We start from the raw sequence: 20,634 nt of genomic DNA, 5'->3' as shown, positions 1-20,634 counted from the left end.
AACCCCAGTTTTTGGGGGAAAATGTTATGAAGTCTGATAAAGTCCCATCAGGACAAGACATTGATTTTGCTCCCTTGAGATTTTATTGTAATCTGTCTTCTAACAAAAAGTTAAGAGGAACACATTAATAATGATGATTGGCTGCATTTGAACAATGAGTTTAAAACCATGATTGAAATTTTGAACAATGAGTTTAAAAACAGTGAACCAGGAGTGAAATTAGCAGCTTAACAGCAGTTAAAAACAGTATTTAAAGTTGCTTTTCATGGATTTTTCATTTAACTATTATTATTTATTTTTTTATGTGAAGTTCAAATTTCAGCATAAGAACCGAATTCTGTACATTGGTGACCTGATGAATTCTGTAAATTGCTGGCAATTTACAGGATGAACAACACGGTCTGAACCATTTTCCCTGGGTACAACTTTAAATATAATGACCTAAATTCAGTTGCTAGTCCCAGCTACAGTAACCCACTGAATGCTTTGCTAAATGGGTAAACCAGTGGCTCAATAGCAATACTGTAGCTGAGATTAGCAATTGGACTTAAATTAATGGCTAACAAACCTGGAGAGCCTTTTCATTTTTCCTTCCATTCTTTTGCTGTCCTCTGTGGCCAGTTTAGCTTGCCAGGCATAGAAAAAGATACATGTTTCTGGATCATAAGAATATAGTGTCAAGTAAAGAGTGTTACTTGTACTTTTCCTACAAGTAACTCATTTGAGAAGAAAAGAGTATATGTGTGTAAAACAAAGTTTCATAATGGAATTGGGACATGAGCTTAGACCATTAAATTGAGATGTCATCTTATGTGACAATTTAGGATTCTCCCACATTTAGATGTTGTTAAATTCTTCTCAAAACCAAAATGAAACACAATGTTCAGCCACATTTGTATTAAAGTCAATCTTTCAGACCAAGTGTTTTCCTATTATTTTGAATTGGGTACTCAAGTCTAAATGTTCATGAAGCTGCAACTGTGCACAAAGAAGCATGTATCGGAGTGGCATCTTTTATGAGGGAAGCCAGGTACATTTGTCAAGTGACATGCAAGTGAATTAGCCTAACCTCATTCTTCTCTCCAATCTATACAATCTGTCCCATTCTGCCCTTGATGATGTTTAGTCAAGCTAAAGTGACACTGACTGTGCAGTCCAAGACAGACCTGATAGCAATGTATCTTATGTTGGTTTTGCATGGTCCAGACAATCATTACAGGTCATTCTTGGTTTGCTGGAGCCAGCAGGTCATAGGATCAGACTGTAAGTGAAAATAAAGGGGTGGGGGGAAGAGGTAGTTTGTAATTAATAGCATTGTAATCCAAAATTGTTACTTCAATTTGCAGCATGTGAGACAGAAGCAGGCAAAGTTTGCCAGTTTTCTTTGGAAGAGCACATTCAACCCTTTAAAGACAACATGGAGAAATTCATTAGTCAAGGTAAATAATGACATGTCTTTTAACCTTTTCAAGTTTTATCAAAAGAAGGTTATAGAAACAATGTTTAGACATGGTGAGTAAAGAGTCTATTTATTTTGGAACCGTAGAAATGTGCAGATTAGCTTCATCAGATAGTCTTTCATTTCAAAACAGCTTTACCTGTGTGGTGTTCCATTTCTGAATGATAGTAGATGCAGTTGTCAGCTTTTAACTACAAACTAGAAAACAAATTACCAGCATTTGGTTCTTGACAGTTTCATAAAACTGGGAGCTGGAGCTTTGCTTTGACTTGTCTCCAAAGACATGGCTGCATTTTTTAAAGTACCAAAAATATGGTATGCTGAGGACTTCTGGTTTATTTCACTTGCAAATTGCCTTTGAAATGCCACATGTTTTGGAAACAAAATCTAAAGAATTCTGTAAAATGCTTGGGTCACATTCACAGAAAGTGCCACAAATGTGGACTTACAGCCCATGGATCACTTCTCACTTCAATTTTAGTATTTTATTTTTTCCCGCTTGGAAACTGGCCAGAAAAACTGAAAGTCAGGCTTACATGTCCTGCAGTATTGAATATGCCTTTTTATTGTGCTTTTCTCTTCCTGGTGGATGGATGGATAGAAACAGAATATTCTTGTTACTATGATTGCTATTGTTATTATGAGTTGAGCCTTCTGCTTTGAAAGTGAGATAGAAATACTGTGGTTCCCTTCAGTGATAGCCTCTCATTGAACATGAAACAGAGGTGCCTATATTTTTCTCTATCAAGGCTCACCTATAAGCTTTGGAACTAGGGATGTAATTCTTGCTAATTTCATTTTTGAAAGAAGCAATGATAAATTTAAGCTTTTTTTCCCCCTGCTGAAAGATTGTATGTATTCTGCACAAATTCACACATTTTTCCCATGCAGAAAACAGCATTGTCAGCACAGAAAATATTTTTACACATTAATATGATTTTCTGTGCAGAAATTATGTCTTGTGCCATAAATACTGTAGTTAGTTACTTAAAGGTAAAGGTAGTCCCTTGAAATGAATGTTGAGTCATAACCAATTGTAGAGGGCTCATCTCTGTTTCTAAGCTGAAGAGCCGCTGTTGTCCGAGGACTGCTCAGGTGGTCATGTGGCCAGCATGACTGCACCAAATGATGTTACCTTCCCATTGTAGCGGTACCTATTTATCTACTTGCATTTGTATGCTTTTGAACTGCTACTGTTAGTTACTTACTCTGCACAAAAATTACTAATTTTTATGTAGAAAAAACTTTGTACATAAGATATGCTGTTCCAAAAAAAATCATGCAAATTTTGGGCAAAATGAGATTCAAAGTGCAAAGATTCTCATCAGTCCAAATTTCTCTTCATCGTGGTTTCACAACACTTGAGAAACAGATTTTTGATAATTTTCATAATATTTCAAACTCCTATCCCTATTTGGAGCATTTTGAAAGTCTGCATCAGTAAATAATAAATATTAAATAAAATAAAGGAAATAAGAGGTGAGCTTCCAGAGTTTTTGAATTATTATCTGTCTTGTTTCCAAAATCTAGAGTTGTAAAGAACTGTACAGCTGGATCTTATCATATCCTCCAATTTGTATCTTAAAGGTCTTTCTGATACATGGCAGTATCAGAATGCAAGGTCTGCTTATTTCTGGGGAAAATTCATGATTGTGTACAACTTTTAATATGTATGCATTCTGTGCATTTTTCAAATATGTTTTTTGCTCTTACCAAAATTTATTTATGCACTTTCTGTTGATTTTCTTTAGTACATACATTTTGAATGTATTTTTGTTGTGTGAATTGCATGATAAGCACAATAGTGTACCGATTGCAAATTACATTCAGATCTGAGAGGTGAGAATTCAGCAAATTCTGGTCATAAAGCTAATCTCCTATGCCTGTCTGAATCTAAACTGAAGGGAAATTCTTTTCCCCACTGAAAGTATCACTGTAGGCCCTTAACTGTTCCAAATGTACTTTCCATTACCAAACCCACTTACCCCTTCTCCTAACTTACTATTTAAGCTTCCCTTTGCTCTGTAGCCATAGCATGCTGATTTTCTTTGTTTACTATGACACAGTGGATATTCTTCCTAAGGCTATTGCAGTAGCAGTAGCCCTTGAGCACCTAGCTCTCCAATAGTTCCTTATGCTTTGTCCCATCACCATCTAACATGTCAGACAAACAGAGAAATATAGGAAATGCCTCCATCCTCTCATCTGTCTAGTCATTCCTGCCACCATTGTTACCACTTCAGAAGTTTCTTGGCATGGGGTCAGCTGAATTTTTCTGAGGCTGCAAATTACCTTAGAAAAACCTTCTTAATTCTGCCAGTTTGTGGTGGCAGGGGAAGTTACATCATTTCTGATTATTTTAAGAGAGCTTACCCATTTGTAATCAGGAGACGTAAATATACTAGGAAATTGGTGTTGGAATGAACTGTAAAATTCATGGTGTTGGAATGAAATGTAAAATAGACCAGGAAACAGCTAGAAGATAAAGAAACTGTTAACTTAAATAAATATTTTTTAACACTGAATTACTTACCATATATACTTGACTATAAATCAAGAAATATATGCCCCAAAATTGACCCTAAAATCCTGGATCAACTTATACACTATACACTAGTACTGCTCAGAAAGGTCCTAAAACAAGCAAGCCTGATGCCCGTGTCCCCCCCCCTCTCTCTCTCTGTGTGTGTGTAAGAGATTTCCAGTCTGATCTGGAAGCCTCCTCTTCCCAGGGTAGAAAACCCCCATTTAACGCCACTTGCTTCTCTTCCTAGTCCAATATGCAAAAAACTCACATTTTTCCCCTTTTCAATCTCATGTTAAAACTTCTCCTCCAGTACCTGGGAATTGGTGTTAGGTGGTTGGGAGACATCCAGAGAAAGAGAAGGAGGGACGGAAGTGATATTTCCCCCTTTCCATCCTACATTATAGCCCCCGAAGTTTTACCCTTGACTTATCCACGGGTCATATCAAAATCCATGATTTTGACCCTGACACCTTCCCTCAACTTATACATGAGTTCGACTTGTACATGAATATATATGACATCTCCAAACAATATGCCCTTGAAGTGGAGAAATTGTGATGAAGGAATATTCCCAACCACTTTTTGTCAAGATAGTGTGAATATGTGTACATGAACCTTCACAGCAGGAATAGGAATCAACTCCCATAGTTTTGAATTAACATAGTTTATGATGAGAAATTTTGGGAGTCTCAGTTCAACAGTTCCTGGAGAAAGTGTGACCCCTACTCCACCCTTTAAGAGTGAATTATAGGTAAGTGAGCTTACCAGTCATTCTATGATTCTCCTCTACAAATACCCTCTTGGCTGATTTTCCCTGCTGGAATTACTTCAGAACTTGGTTGGGAAAGGAGAAAAAAATCAAGTTACCATGAAGTAGTGGGACAATGAACAATGAATTAGCAGAGGGAAGGATTACACACTACTTTCATCTCCACTGCCTTACAAGAAAACTAGAGAGCTGACCATACTTTTTTTTTTAACTATAGGACAAAATTTAGCACAGAAGAGATGGATGTGTGTGTGTGTGGGGGGGTGGAACTCTTTGGTTCAGTTCTGAAAGGCAATATAAAATCTTTTTTGTTTTTATTTAACTGAAATTAATTCACACTTGAAAGAGTTCATGCAGTATTGCTCTTTCCTGCTCAGTTTTTGACAGCCTTTTGATCTCAATAGTTTTTCTAAAAGCTTTTGTTGTTTATGTAGCCATAATCAATGAGTTGTTTCAGCTAGATGGCACACACAAAGATAATTTCGGAGGAAAAGAAGGGTAATTTTTGACACCTCTGATGATTTGTATGTTTATATAGGGTGTGTTCTGGGGAAAATAAGATGGAATTCAAACATTTTCTGAACTTCAGTTCCTTGCAATTAACATTGTAGGGTAAACTGTGTTTCAGTATGCAATATGTAGTTCATGGATTAAATATTTCTTTCATTTTCTTAGTCAAGCTGTTTATTTGCATATCTGAACTTTTCTTTGAAAGTGGATTTTCTGCATCACTCTTTACATTCCTGCAGGATCTCTCCCTATTTATACAGCTAGAAGTAAATGTGTAAAAATAATCTCGACATTAAATATTTTCCAGTACATTAGGAACAAAGGCCCGGTCCAGATGGGCCGGAAAGGACACCCTTGTCAAGTGCGAGGGGTGCCTCGGAGTGGCCCTTCCAGATGCCCTGCAACCCTTGCACGTGACGGGGGCATCAAAATGGCGGTGCCCTGTACACATGGGCGCCGCCATTGTTATGCAAGAGCCGTGTGGCATCCACATGGCACCGCATGGCACTTGCGTAATGAGTGTGCCAGTGCTGCACTCGTTACACCGTCACCATGGTGTAGAAAGAACCCACTTTTTGCTACCCCCCTAAGTTGACTTGTTTGCTGCCTTTGAAAGCTATAAAATTTCAGTGTGTTTTTCTCTTCTTGGCAAGGAGCAGAGGACATGTGCCCTTGTTCCACATTGATTTTGGGAATTTTCTTCATTGCCTTATGAGATTCAACTTTAACATGCTCAGATATATGTGACTGATAAATATATGTTCTGCCAAGATTAGATATTGTAAGAAATGCAATAAAGAAACATAAGTAACATGGGGAGGATTTTTAAACACCTACCTACTAACAGACACATTGGTTGATACATCAGTAATATTTTGGCAATTCTGTTTGGAAATCAATATCCATTTCTATACAGAAGAATGAGTAAGGAATGAATAGAAGTAGAAAATCTACAATATACATTGTTATCTATCAAAGCATTAAATAATTTCATTATAATAGTAACTATTTAGATTTGACAAGTATTTGTTATGGTAATTTTAAATGTATATTTTATTAGGTGTTTGAATTACAATATGAGATGTATGGTATCTGACTAGATTTTACTCAATAAGCATTTGTTCATGCTTGCTAGAAGAGCAAGGAATATCAAAAACAGTCCCATACAAATGTAAGAGTTCTGTTAGATATTGATGATTCAACTCCTTATGTTATCAGAATCAAAACAAATTCATAAACTGGTGGGGCTAGGCTTCAAATATGGTGTGCTTCACATGGGGTTTCAAGTGTACAGTCTGAGGGGGAAGTCATTTTGACAACCTGCACACAGGAATTGTGGTACACTTATCTGTCTTCAACCCATATTCAAAATAAAAAGTGATTCCAAACCCTACGTCATAAATTGGTGAATTAAGAATATAAAAAACAATACTTCAGTGCTCTTGGACCTTTCCTATTAGATCATAACTACCTAAACAATCTAAGGATTCTGACATCACACCTCATTGGCATTACCCCGATAGCAACAAAGCAAAGATCTGATCATGCTTGTACATTTTGTCTTGGTCAGTTATGCACATTCCCTTTGTGTGTATGTGTGTGTGTGTGTGTGTGTGTGTGTGTGTGTGCATATTTCCAAGTATGCAGAAAAATCTGCTTTTAATTGACTAATTCATATTAAAGGACAACCAAAATGTTTTTTTCAGGGCCATTGAGAAAGGTTTTTTAAAAAAATACTCAAATGGTATCATCCAGCAGTGCCATTTCTCCACAAGGCAAGTGTAACGGGAGATTTTGATTTCATTCATCTGGATTGTGCATCTGACATGAATAATTGCCTGTATTTCCTTCTATGGCCAAATGATGCTGGCAGAATGGGAATAGGAAATATATGACAGACTTCAAAGGCTCCGGTTTTGTGCCCTGTAGTACCTGACATCCTAGCTAGGTTGCAGTAAGCACGAGGATACTCTTGATAATCAGCATTACATATCATTGCTGTTGAGATCCCACTCTGATCCTGAATTGTTCATGTTGCTCAACTTCCCTCTGCAATTTGCCATGAGTCATGTCAAAGGCACTGATTTTGACAGATGAGGAAACGGGGCAACACTTGGAAGTGATTCATAAACGGAGTCTTCGGAAATTGGGGAAATATCTCCATTAGACTCTAAATGAAAAATGTAGAGTGTAAATGCCAATATTGTGCAGTATTTAAAAAAGGCATTGTGGACATACAAAACAAGCTTCAGAATGTAGCCAAGCAGATGAAAAGATTCTTGTCATCTTCCATCTTGGATTTCTCAAATGTGATCTATATTCAATTATACTGAGAAGTTGTTATATTCCCTTAAGAGTGAATAGGAGATTAAGGGTTTTTTTTTGTTGTTGTTGTTTGTTTGGTTTTTTGCTGTTGCCTTTTACAGTATTTTGGCTGTGATTCAGCTGAAATGGCTTGAATTACTGAGAAGGCTTCAGGATAGACAGTGGCCTGTAACAGTAATAACAAGCAGCTATCACTGGATCAAGAGTGGAAACTAAGAATAATGCTAAAAGAGAAATTTGAGAATACAGTTTCAAACAGCTTTTGATTCCCTGTAGCAATTTTTTTTCTCCCTGTAGCCTTGGAGACTCCCAATTCATGGCAAGTAAGTAACCTTCTGCCAGGACCTATCTGAAGTGTGTTCTTGCACCCAGGCACCAAGATCTCAAATGTTTTTAGGTCCCAAATGTATCTCCCACTGTCACTTTGTCCCAGAAACCTTAAACTTTCATAAACTTAGAAGCTAGCATTTCTGTCTTTTGGACTAGTAGACAGACAATGCAAACACTATCCAGCAGAGACATGATTGAGAGAATGAAGTATGTTTCTTCTTGATTTCTTAAGCAACTTCAGCAGCATAAAGGCAGGTGTAAAATCAAGGTTTGCCAATTCTTCAGATATCTTTTGATATCAGAGCAATTGTTAACCAATGGCCCTTTGCTCTCTTAAATAATCCAGGTTGAAGAATCCTTAGTTCTCTGGACATTTTGACCTGCTTTCATAGTCTACAGTTTATAGAGGATGAAATATTTATCATCCTTGATCAAGCATTGACATAGAAGTGCATCCAGAACTTAGTTACCAGCTAGAATCATAGACTCAGTGTTGACGTTTTCCTTGATTAGTGCCTCTGTTTTAAGTTCCAGTCATGTTGGCTATAATCTCTTTTTTTTGCCTGTGATTCATGCTAGTATAGCTCAGTTTACTTCCACCGTGAAGACTTTATCTGACCATACTTTTTTTAAATGGAACTGTGAAAAAGATCTGCAGGCATGCAGCACTGCATCTTCTCTTGTTAAGAAACGAGTCATCTGTTCACCAGAAGTGTAATGGTAATCAGTGTTCCATTGCAATTGGGGGGGGGGGGGGCTGTGGACCCTCCAGAAGTTGTTGGACACTAATCACCATTATCCTCAGTTAGTATGGCCAGTGTTTAAGGATTATGAGTGTCACAGCCCAACAGCACCTGACAGGCCATGGATTTCTCACCCTCATTTTATACCTTTGTATCTAGCTAGCTGGTAGCTAGGTAGCTAGCTATGGTTTTTTTGTAGATGTGTTTTGCTGTAACAGTGGGAATTGCTATTATTTAATTTTACTTACCTTTTCCATGCTTAAGCAAAGCAATAAAGAATCTGTTAATAATTTCTGAACATTTTACAAGTTCTCAGCCTGTTTTTGCCAATTGAACCATTAACAAACAGTTCTTCAGTAATGCTGCTGTGCTAATTAAAAACATTAATGAAATATTTGGTTTCATCATAATCAGAGGCTAGAGTACTTTATATTCTATTCATGGCTTGGCTTCCATAGTCTTGGCTTCGACATGTTTTAGGAAAGGAAGTCACCTTGTTTACCCTCCTCATTACATTTGATTTGTCAGCTTTTCCATTGTTAAAATGGTATCCTTACCCCGACAAGTCTTAGCACTTTCCAGTACAGTACCAAGCTTTTTTAGGCTGGTTGAGGAGAGCCCCTTTTCATCCTATAGTAACTTCCATTTTTGATGTTGTAACTCAAAATGGAATCAGTTCCTTGTCTAGAATGTATGTAGATTCATGCTATAATCTAAATTAATCTTGGTACAGATACTGTGGTTGTCCCACCCCCTTTTTTTACATGCTAGTAATATTTTTTCCAGAATTTTTCTATTTCTATATAAGTACTTCAATTATATATTGTTCCACGTTATGCTTTCCAACATTATTATTTTACTAAAGGTAAAATCCAGTGACTCTGAAAATGAAATTAATTGATGAACTGTTCCCTGTGGCTTTCAATAAGTCATTTATTGATCAGTAATTTGAATTGTCCACAAAAGTTTTTCCCCAGCAAATCTGGGTCATTTCTAGGTCTAAACTATATATATTTTTATCTGCAAGTGCCTGAGAATATATTGGACCCAAAGTTTGCTTCTGTGTTCTCGTGACTTATGTGGAGCAGGGAAGAGAAGGGTTGTTTTTTACCAACTCCTCTTCCCTTGCAACCTCCAGCATCACTTCCCTAGCTATTTGGAAGGATTTTCAATGCATATTTCAAAGACACGTGGGCATGAGGCAGGGACATTATAAACTTCCTCTGTTCGTCTGCCACCACTGAAAATGCTCCTGTGAACTTTTTAGCTCTGTAAATTTGATGACATTTTTAAAAGCTGTCTTTGGCCTGTGAGAAACACTGCATCAAGTAGCAATAGCAGTAGCACGTACATTCCTATACCACTTATCAGTGCACATAAGCACTCCCTAAAAATTTACAATGTGTAAACTAATTGCTCCCAACAAGATGGATATTCATTGTAGCAATGAGTATCACTGTAGTATCAGCATTTAACCACCGCACCACCAGGGCTTACTTTGTTTCAAAATTCCCTCAGTATTTCACTATTGTATCGCATATGATGTGAACAGCTTCATTATGATGATACAACCAAATACTTCTTAGTATTTATTTATTAAAATATTTATAGTCCACCCTATATCCAATGATCTCAGGGCAACAGGACATTAAAGATATTAAACGTAAAGATATTAAACAGGATATTAAAGATATTATTTGGCTTTTTCTGTTACTGTCTTTTTACAGAACATGCCTCAAATTCCATGCTGTAGTTACTATTTTTAGTCATCTTCATCTCTTTTGGTTTTTTAACCTTATCAATAAGTCTTTCAAAAAATAAAATTAACAGTGTGATGTTGAAGATTTAAAAATTAGATCTGAGCCCTATGTTCTGGGATAAAAAAGCCTTTGGAATTGTGTCACCTGAACATGAAAGGACAAGGGGAGGAGAAAAAATGCAGCCACTTGATTCATCGGGCAGGCCGTGTTGCCGCTGGGTGCTTTGCCGCTGCAAGGCTGCGAATGGGCTTGGTCGCACCCCAGTGTGCCTTGCTGGGGTGCTCAGGCCTGGGATTGGTGGCCAGGGTGGAAATCGGAGGGACATCTGCCTCCCGATGCCTCTCCGGGAGGCGTCAGGTCCCTCTCTATGGTCTCCCCGGGACCTCCAGGGCGGCTAATTCGTCAACTGGCCTTGGGGACGGGGCGACTTCCCTCCTGGCTCCTCCCACATATTGGCTTATTTAAGGCCACGCGGCTTCCTACTTGGAGCCATTTTGCTGCTCGCTGCTATTGCTGCTCGGTGCCATCTGCTGCTTGGTTCACCCACCCACCTTCCCTTGGGTGTGTGGTTTTTCATGTCACAACTTCAGGGGCGGCAGCATAGGTCGTGGATCTGGTGGGCGTGGTTTCCAGGGCTGCATAGCACTGGTTCGGGAATCCCTTTGGGACACGGGAATGCTGAGGGCATGCGTTGTGGCCATGGCAGGGGCCACAGCATGACAGCGTCTCCTGGTGACTAGGGGCTTGATTAAATAGATGTGATCGGATGGTTGCATGGACGGATATATGGCGTTCCCTTAGTCGTTACCAGGTATTATGGTTCATCATACAACAGCGGGTTGTATGATGATCCAGATCCAGACCTCATGCCTTGGGCCAACCCTACTTTGCTAGCTGGTTGCTTAATAAAGTTGTGACCTTTCCTCCATGTTGCTGGCCTCCCAGGCAACTTACTCTAATACTCTACTATCTTGGCTGCCTCATGATAGTGCTTTGCATGTGTTCAGTCATTTGTTTCCATGTGTTTGTGAGTAATCATTGACCATTAATTTGGAATTCTGATATCGTCTTTAGCATCATGTTCCATATCCAGTGTTATGCAACTGGTGTTTGACTCATGCCATGGACATTTCTGCCATGTGTTCTCTTTCTTAGCCTCCCGCTTATCTCCTGACTGCTCCAGAAGGTCCCCAAAGGGTGTGGATCTCTCTTTCTATAAAAGAACATTTTAATAGTTTGGTCTGTTCTGCCTGGATGACAGTTTTGTAATGTAACATTTTAGTACTTTCAGAAAATAATTTGGGCAGCATCTGTCCCATTTTTAATGGTTACACACTGGAAGTGTAAGATTTTATAAACCACTTAAGCAGGCAAAATGGTAAAGGTTTGCAGCCTGTTCAAATGATCCAATTGGAACAAGGTGATCCTGGCAGAGAATTTGTGGATGGCTTTGTTTTCTGCAATATATTCTAACTCTCCATTCTGCACCAGTAAATGACTAAGCAATCACAGACCTTTAGCAATGTACATAAGCTGCTTGGAGACAGCTGCATATTACACATAAGAGTACAATTTAACATTTTTAATTGAGAAATATTTAATCTAAGATAAATTGCAGCTACACTTCAGAAAAAAGTTATCAGATGACTTCACTTTGTTGTGTTCTACTCCACTCCAATCATAATTCATTTTAATTTTACATTTCAGTGGGGTTTTTTTAATAAATGGCTATGAAGTTCATTTTTTTTTTTTGTTTCACCTGCTCTCATACCTAATTCCCAGAGTTGTCTTCAGTGAATTTAACATATGCCATCACTAAAATGCAAGTGACATGAAAGCATTGGAGTCAGTGTCATCACATGTTGTGCCTGCATTGGCAAAAAAAAGTTGCACTAGTTAAGGAGGAAAATGTCCCCCACTTCATTAATTCTAAGTGTGAAGGAACTGTGTAGAAGGAAGCATCCGTATGGACCCCAAAACATCTCTCATTTCTGTGCATTGCACAAGCTGGACTGGTTTTTTGTTGTTATTGTTGCATTCTTCTTATGAGTTGTTTTTAGCACAAAATTTAATTTGATTCCTTCTCTCTTCCCTGCTTCATAATCTCCATTCCAGATATTAGGCATACCTATGGTCAGCAGTAACAAGTCTTCACCCAAAATGTTTTCCAGTGATGAATTTCTGTGACTGATTATTTTTTAATTGAGAAAAACAAAAACTACACAGTGAGAATAAATCAGACCACAGAAACATGTTAGGCGGAAGGAAAGTGGCTCTAAAAACTTGCAGGAAATTTTCTTGGGGCAATGTGTAGATCTTTTCAAGAAAATAACATTTATAAAAGATTCCATTCAAGATCACCATATATAATAAAATGTTTGTTTTATAGAAAGTGCTGAGAACAGGCACAAGCCTATTAACTTCAGAACCCTAGAAGGAACCTGCTGTAAGATCCCACTGGCTGGGTTTCCTCTGGAAGTTGAGGATTTCTTTTGGGATTACATGGGTTTGTTGTTATACACTCACATGCTGTTGTAAATGTTTGGCTGGTGCCTAGCTGGCCAGCTAGAACAAACTAGAAGTGCTACAACTATGTCAAAACAGAGTTTTTATTGTGCATGCAGATTTGATCAAGATCACATTTGTACTGATCACAAATGAGATTGTAGCAGATTAGGTCTTTTGCACAATCTCAGAGGTGCTACAAGACCCCTTTGCATATTGCTCTAAATGAGTTCAGTTTAGGAAAACAGATATCAAAAGAATATGAAATACCCATTAATACAATGCAAAATAGCCACAAAATATATATTTTTTCTTCAAGGCTGAGAAACCAGTGAATTCACTGAAAACACAACAAACTGCATAACTGCCACATTTTCATAACACCAACATCCAATAAAAATACCACTTTTGGTAAATTCTCTGGAAGTTGTGATATTCTAGTGATTTTCCCCTACTTCTACTGCATTGATTATTGCAACAAGTAAGAATTCACATTTCTTTACGGTGGGTGTAATCAAAACACTTTCATTCAGTTCATCCAATCGTATGCCTATAAAAAATTCACACACATCCACCATTCTTGAAATTCTATATATTGATATTGATATAAATGAGAGGGATGAAACTGTGGAAGGCTTAGTGGTCTGCTTTAGTCACCTAGTAGACATGGAGGGCCACACCCGTCCATTTGCAGCTGCTCCTGCCAAAAAGACAATAATTTTTTTTAAATCAGTTTTGCCCTCAAATGACCTCTGGGGGCCTTTTCAGAATGTTTCGGGGGCATCCCGAAGTTTCTTTTTTTAACAACACAAAATGAGTAAAAGTCATTTTCTCTTCCCATCCCATTTCAAAAGCCTTCGCTTGGGCTTAATTGGATGCAAAAATTGTTTTGAATCCACAAGAGGCTTTGGATACCTACAAAAATGGTAGAAATGCTCTCCACACACTGCTAAAGTGCATTTGGGGGCAAAAAATTTTTTTATCCCTGGGAAGACCATGGGGGCCATATGCAGCCCATAGGCTGCACTTCGCTCATTTCTGACATGGACAGATGTATACATAGTAGAAACAGATAACCCATTCTGACCTATTCTCAGCATACATTGTATGAGGATGAGGGCACTCTCCATCATCCCTTCACTGTTCTCATGGCATAGAATCATAGAATCATAATGCTGGAAGAGACTTCAAGGGCCAATCAGTTCCAATCCTCTGCCATACAGGTATACACAGTCAAAGCACTCCTGACAGATGGTCATCCAGCCTCTGTTTAAAAACCTCCAAAGAAGGAGAGACCACCACTCTCCAAGGCAGTGTGTTTCACTGTCAAACAGCTCTTTGTCAGGAATTTATTCCCAATGTTTAGGTGGAATCCCCCATATTAGCAAGAATTCTGGAAAATCAGGGGTTGTGCTCAAATAGGAAATGGGTGGGGCTAGGTGCTTCCCTGTCCTTGTGTTGAACAAATGTTTTGAGTAACATTTAGAGAGACACGAGAAGAATGAGGCATAATGTCTTGGGCAAGGAAGCTCCCAAAGTGTTTGATAAAATGTATTTGCTTTGAAAATGTTCTTTACATCTGATTCGGAGATTTGCCTAACTTACTGTTTTGGTGAAAGTGCTCACCTCCTGTAAATTCATTTGTTTTTCATGGTAAAGACTTTTAATCTGTATTAAACCTCTTTTTGAAGTGACCATTAGTGTGTATTATAATTTTCAGGTAAAGCCTAAATGCACAATTTTGGTGCTCATCTAAAAATCAGCATACAGTTCTTTTCCAGAAATAGTTACAATGAGAACATTACTTCTTAAAGTAGTAAAAGACACATGCATTTTTGTGTATAACTTTATTTTCTGTTTTATTGTTCAGCTAAAATTGATCATGAAATGGAAGAGAAATCCCTAGCAGAGACACATAAAAGGTGAGTTGAATAAGCGTAATATGGATGTTGTCCATCAATATTATCAAAGCTTATTTTGTGAAACAAGTGGGGTCTTAAAGAGCAAATTATTTTTAATCACAGTTTATTGGAGATTTCTGAATACCCTTTGCTCTTAAATAGTGGGCTCTTAAACCTAGAAAAGTTCAAGCTTGTCCTGAAATTAACTCAATACCACCAAAAACAAGTAAAATAAATCATCCAGGACTTTGCATAACATTGTGAGTCTTCTTCCACAGAGTAAAAACAGATGCGCATAATTCTTGTTCTGTATTTTTTAGCTCCCCATTATATATAAAAGAAAGAGGAAAAACATTGTTAATGTATTAATAATGTGCGTAATTAAACATTTCTTTAATGTGTTAAATTAACGTTGCCATGAAGCCATGGCTCAGACCTTATTAATGTAAGCATTAATAAGGTCTGAGTTTTTGAAGACTTCTCATTTGTTCTTGCACAATTTTCAGTTTCATGTTTCCTCCTCTTTTTCCCCCTCAATTTCCTTAACATTGTGGCTGACTTGAAGGACTGGTTATAATAGCAATGGAAAATATTTTTTCTTAAAATTCACATTTTCCATATCTAATGGAAATGACACATATGTTTGCCAGTTTTAACTGCACTTTTGCAGAATTGCTTGTAATATTCTAGGAATTACAATAGGACATGCTTTTATAAATAACTTTGAATGCTAGTCTTTTTTTCTTTTCTTTTCTTTTCTTTTCTTTTTCTTTTTTTTTTTCTTCAAATGTGTGTGATCGATTTCAAATGCCTCACTAGTGGCTTTGAACTGAATCTGGTTTAGTTGTCATGTTTCATAAAATGTTACATAGTTATTGCCAATGTAGCCTAATCTGAACAATGAATAAAGAGAAAATAATATGTTTTCTCTATGCTCTCCTACAAATTGTTAGAGAGAGGCATAAAAAATGGTAGTTGTAAGCTCTAGAAACTATGCACTATTGGAAGATTCTGGCCATTTTAAAACATAGCCATGGTACAGACCGCCCCAAAAGGGTGGCCTGCTGGCACCTATTTTCCCACCAGAGGGAAGCCTCAGCCACCAAACGGCATGGTTTCCTGCCGGCAGAAAAAGAACCCGTGGTGGTGGCGGACGCCACGCAGCACTTACGTAACCATGGTGGCACCCATGTATACAGGGCATAGCCATTGTTATGCCCTGGTCACATGCGAGGGTTGCAGGGCATGTGGGCACTCCGCCCCCCCCAGGCAACCCTCACACATGATGAGGGCACCACAAAGGGAGGTATGTACCAGGCCATAGATACCTCCTATCCTTCATGAAGAGCTTATAAGGAGCAGGAAGAGAAGACATAGTCCTTACAATCACTTTTTCTAACTGTACTATTATGTTTCTTTCTGTGGTGATTTCATTCAGACGTTTTGTCAGCCCTTTTGTAATTGATCCCTGGGCAGGTATCACTACCAGAACTACAGTTGTTTTCTTTTCTCAGTTTGCAGGACTTGGTATTTCCTCCCCCCCCCTTCTCTTTGTCCTTGATTCTGCTGTCCCACAATTTTTAGATTCTTGAATAGAATTCAAATGATAGATATCCACAAACTCTGATTGGTAATACTTTATAGCCTATGAAATGAATTGATAATAACAGTAATAATACAAAAACAATGACAATCATATTTTTACTTATAATTTCTTTCCCCCTCAATACTGGGATTTAATGTGACTTAAAAAAATATAGACAAAACTACATGCAAAGAAATAAAATATAAAAGGTAATTTTTAAAAAATGTGATCAAACTATATACAGAATTCAAAGAATTTAAAACAGAGCCTTAAAAATCCAAAAGACAAAATTCAATAATAGAACATACTATAATTTTTAACACACTTCCTAAAAAGCCTGTTGGAATGGAAGTTTTCATCAGCCAACATAAAGACAACAAAACTTGGGAGTAGCCATCAAGATGCTTTTCTTCTGTGTTCCCACCAAAAGTTTCTGTGAAGGTAGAAAAACTGAGAGAATGGACTCCCCTGAAGGATTTAGAGTTTGAAAAGTATCATGCAGTAAGATGCAGCCTGTACTAGCCTGTACAGGGTTTTATATGTCATATCCAGCACTACAGAGACAGACCAGTAGTTAATGCATCTGTTGTAATGAGCAAGCTGTGTGATCCTGGTAACCAGCTGCAGTCCCCTTCTTCAGCCAAACTGGGACCTTGGTGTGAGGTTGCCATGGCCCTGATGAAGAAGGGGTGGCTGGAGGGCACCCCTTCCGGGCTATTTGTACATCCCCATAGTCATCTCTTTTGTGTAGCTCTTGATAGACATGATGCACCAAGGACATAAGAGCTATTTCTGTTCCAAAATAATGTATCTCATCCCAAAACCTTAATCTGACCCAAAAGTGACAGTATATATATATTTTTAAAAAACCACAAGGATGTGGGTTTTGCCATAATAGAAAACTAGTTGTCATAGGGCCAGAACAGATGGGCAGGAAAAGGTGGCTTGATCCTGCTTTATCCCAAAGCAGGTCAAAACCCCACAGCCCACATGGCCTACTACCAAGGCGGGCTGAATATTCATGGCCTGACTGCATGGCGTGGAGCCATGTTGCACCACTGGGTAATATTCTTTTGTTGTCTCTCCACCATACATGCATACCATTGCACAAAAACATCACCTGAAACCTCCAACTACTCCCACATCAATCCATATGCCATCCCCTTGCATGACTGCCCCTTTGATCAGCCACAGTCACATATGCGATGCTCCACCAGTACATGGCATCAGTACATTGGTGTGCGCATGATTCATTGGCAAAGTACAATCATGGGACCCACATATACATGCAACCTTGACCCCTCCATTCCCCATCAGCCTATGCTGGACTGTCTGATTTGTGTATGGTGTAATAACATCCAGTGGAGTTGTCGCACTTTCATTTCTTTGCTTTGCTGAAGTCCAGCTCTCGCGTCAGGACATTTATATTCAGCAGCTAAAATGTGAATTTTCCACCTTGACTCGCACTATCATGGCTTCTTTTCGCTCAGGTTTTTAGCCCTGGAGTGCAGTTTTGGTCCAGCCTCCAGCTGCTTTTGAGACACACATCATCTAAATATCCCACCTTCAAATTGGCTGGAAACTGCTTTATTTTGCCCATCTGTTTCAACCCATAGAAATTAAACTTTGATGTAGACAGATGAGATAAAGGAAGAGATGTGTGTGTGTGGCTGTAACTTGAAAAGTAGTGCACATAATGAAGTAATTTTAAAAATCTGCTGAAGATAATATGAACACTAGATTTTTTTTCCAGTTATCATTCTTGTAAAAATGGTATATTTCTGTAGAGGTACTGTGGATTATGCTTAGCTATTTTTAGGCTCTGTTTCCCTGTTTGGTCTCTAGCCATCTCCTTTGTATTTTTAAAGAAACCATAGTACTGATGATTAGTCCAGATATTAAAAATAGTAAAGAATGTCATCACTATTTAAAGAGGGAAAAAGGTGACATAAGCTTTTATAGATAAGAATCTATGATGGATAGAATCCTCTTCAAGTGGTGTATACATTATGGAACACACTTGCTTAAAGATTATTTAAGTCTTTTGCTTGCCTTGTATGGATAAAATTTCTGCAATTTTTAATGTTTCATATTAGGCCCTACTAGTCAGTAAGAGTACACTGTAATGCATCTTTTACTTCATAGATCACTGAAAATTCTGAATGTAAAATCTGAATATGTTGCATGATAAAACATTTGCTAATATTGCAACAATAAACTGAATTGCTTTTTCCCCTAAAAAGTTATATAGTATGAAAGTTTTATTTTGAAGTCATCTGCTAAAAAGTGTCAGACACACTCTTTTTAGGCATAGGGTGAGAACAGTTCTTCAGTAAACTAAATAGATGAGAGATTAGTTACATTCTGCTAATCAAGGGTGAAATAGCAGTTCATTGGGTAAGTAGACAAGTGAATGACTGCTAGCTGCAGTGATGGATTAGCTGGTGCACAATTAATGTGATTAATGTGGTTGGATTTTTCTTTTTGAAGTGACTATGTGCTACAAAGTGTCTGTCTCATGATTATCTATCTTGGAGTTTCACTGAATGTTGATTTTCTGTTTGGTATGGGAAATGGTGCAATATACAATCACTCTGTGACATTTTACAATTCAGGAAAAATGATTTTGAAAATTAATTTTTGAAGGCATCTGAAAATGTACTATATTTTGAGAATAATGCAAGTTGTTTAGCAGTAATGCTAAAATGGAAAAATTAATCTTTCACACATAATGAAGGCAAAGGAAATGGTATGTCTGACCATTCTGTAAAGTGTCTGGCTGTTCATTTGTCAGAAGTGAGATGTTTAATAGTTTCTAAAAGGTTGTATACTCTTTTATTTATTTATCATATTTAGTGACTTTAAGAGTGTCAATGTGTGAAGTGTTTATTCAAGAAATGGATTTCTGGCACATAAGCAAAAAGAAATGTGAAATGTTTAGCTCATAAGAAGAGCATATCCTAAGATCTCTGGGTAAGTATACTGAGATGAGAAGAAAGCACACAGGTCTGTGTTTATCTAGCTTACACAGGCAGACAAGGAAGGCTCCAGCCTGGTATTAAAGCTTGAAGTGATATGGAATGTCTTCAGCAAGCCCCAAACAATTACATCACTCACTGAACAATATTGATAAAATGTAATAGAAAAAAGGTCTGGCACTTTCCAGTTTGAAGCCTCATTCCTACCTACTTGAAAATCTTTGAAATAGTAGACATGTTTGTGTGTGTGTGTGTGGCTGTGCCTGTAAATTACCTGTCAATGTATGGCAACCCCATGAATTTTATAGGACATGCTTAGGCAGAGAATACTCAATTCTGCCAGTTCCTTTGTCTAAAATAAAAGTGAAAGGACAGGCCCAACACCATCAGGCCCAGCCTCAATTAAGAAGAAGAGCCCTCCCTCCAGTCCATCTGCCTTGGTCCAGGCCTCAGAGGGAGAGAATAACCACTGGACCTGATCCCCCCCACCACCATTCCCTTCTCCTTTTCTGTTGTGTCTTTTTAGACTGTAAGCCTGAGGGCAGGGAACTGTCTATTATCCCCTCTGTTGTAAGCCGCCCGGATTCCCAGTGATTGGGCAGCATATAAATAAATCCTATTATTATTATTCAACACTCCTTTTCTGTCTCTGTGGACAACATTTCTATTCAACCAGTCCAGCAAGCCCGCAATCTTGGTTTTATCTTTGATTCTTCTCTGTCGTGTATCCCGCAGATCCAGACCACAGCCAAGGCTTGCCGATTCTTACTATACAATATTGCCAAAATCCGACCTTATCTCTCCGCCTCTTCTGCCAAGATCCTTGTCCATGCCCTTGTGGTATCACGACTTGATTACTGTAATGTTCTCCTGGCTGGGCTTCCTCTTTCTCACCTCCGTCCTTTAATCTCTGTCCAGCATTCAGCTGCACGCATTATCACATCCGCCCACCGCTCTGACCATATCTCTCCTGTGCTGGCATCCCTTCACTGGCTCCCCCTCCCTTTCTGCATTCAGTATAAGCTCCTACTGTTGACGTTTAAAGCCCTCCATGGGCTGGCCCCTCCTTACTTATCAGACCTTATTTCTCCTCACCTTCCCACAAGGGCCCTCCATTCTGGTAGTCAAGGTCTGCTGTCCCAGCCCATGATTTCCTCTGCCCCATCTCGAATTCGCCCCTTTTCACTCGCTGCCCCTCACTCCTGGAACCTTCTTCCCCCCGCGAGCAAGAGCCATCACTTC

General features: G+C 38.4%; 1 protein-coding gene across 1 annotated transcript in view; it reads left to right on the top strand.

Moving 5' to 3' along the window:
• The window catches only part of FMN2 (formin 2), a 241,492-nt gene that overhangs the window by 190,077 nt on the left and 30,781 nt on the right, over positions 1-20,634 (top strand). Inside the window, 2 exon segments of the mRNA XM_042445525.1 lie at positions 1,347-1,439; positions 14,799-14,850. Of these exon segments, the coding sequence (XP_042301459.1) occupies positions 1,347-1,439; positions 14,799-14,850 (145 nt within the window).

This window comes from Sceloporus undulatus, chromosome 1 (assembly GCF_019175285.1).
Source record: "Sceloporus undulatus isolate JIND9_A2432 ecotype Alabama chromosome 1, SceUnd_v1.1, whole genome shotgun sequence".
Lineage (NCBI taxonomy): Eukaryota > Metazoa > Chordata > Lepidosauria > Squamata > Phrynosomatidae > Sceloporus > Sceloporus undulatus.
The sequence above is the reverse complement of the archived record's forward strand: the minus strand, read 5'-3'. Positions and strand labels throughout refer to the sequence as shown.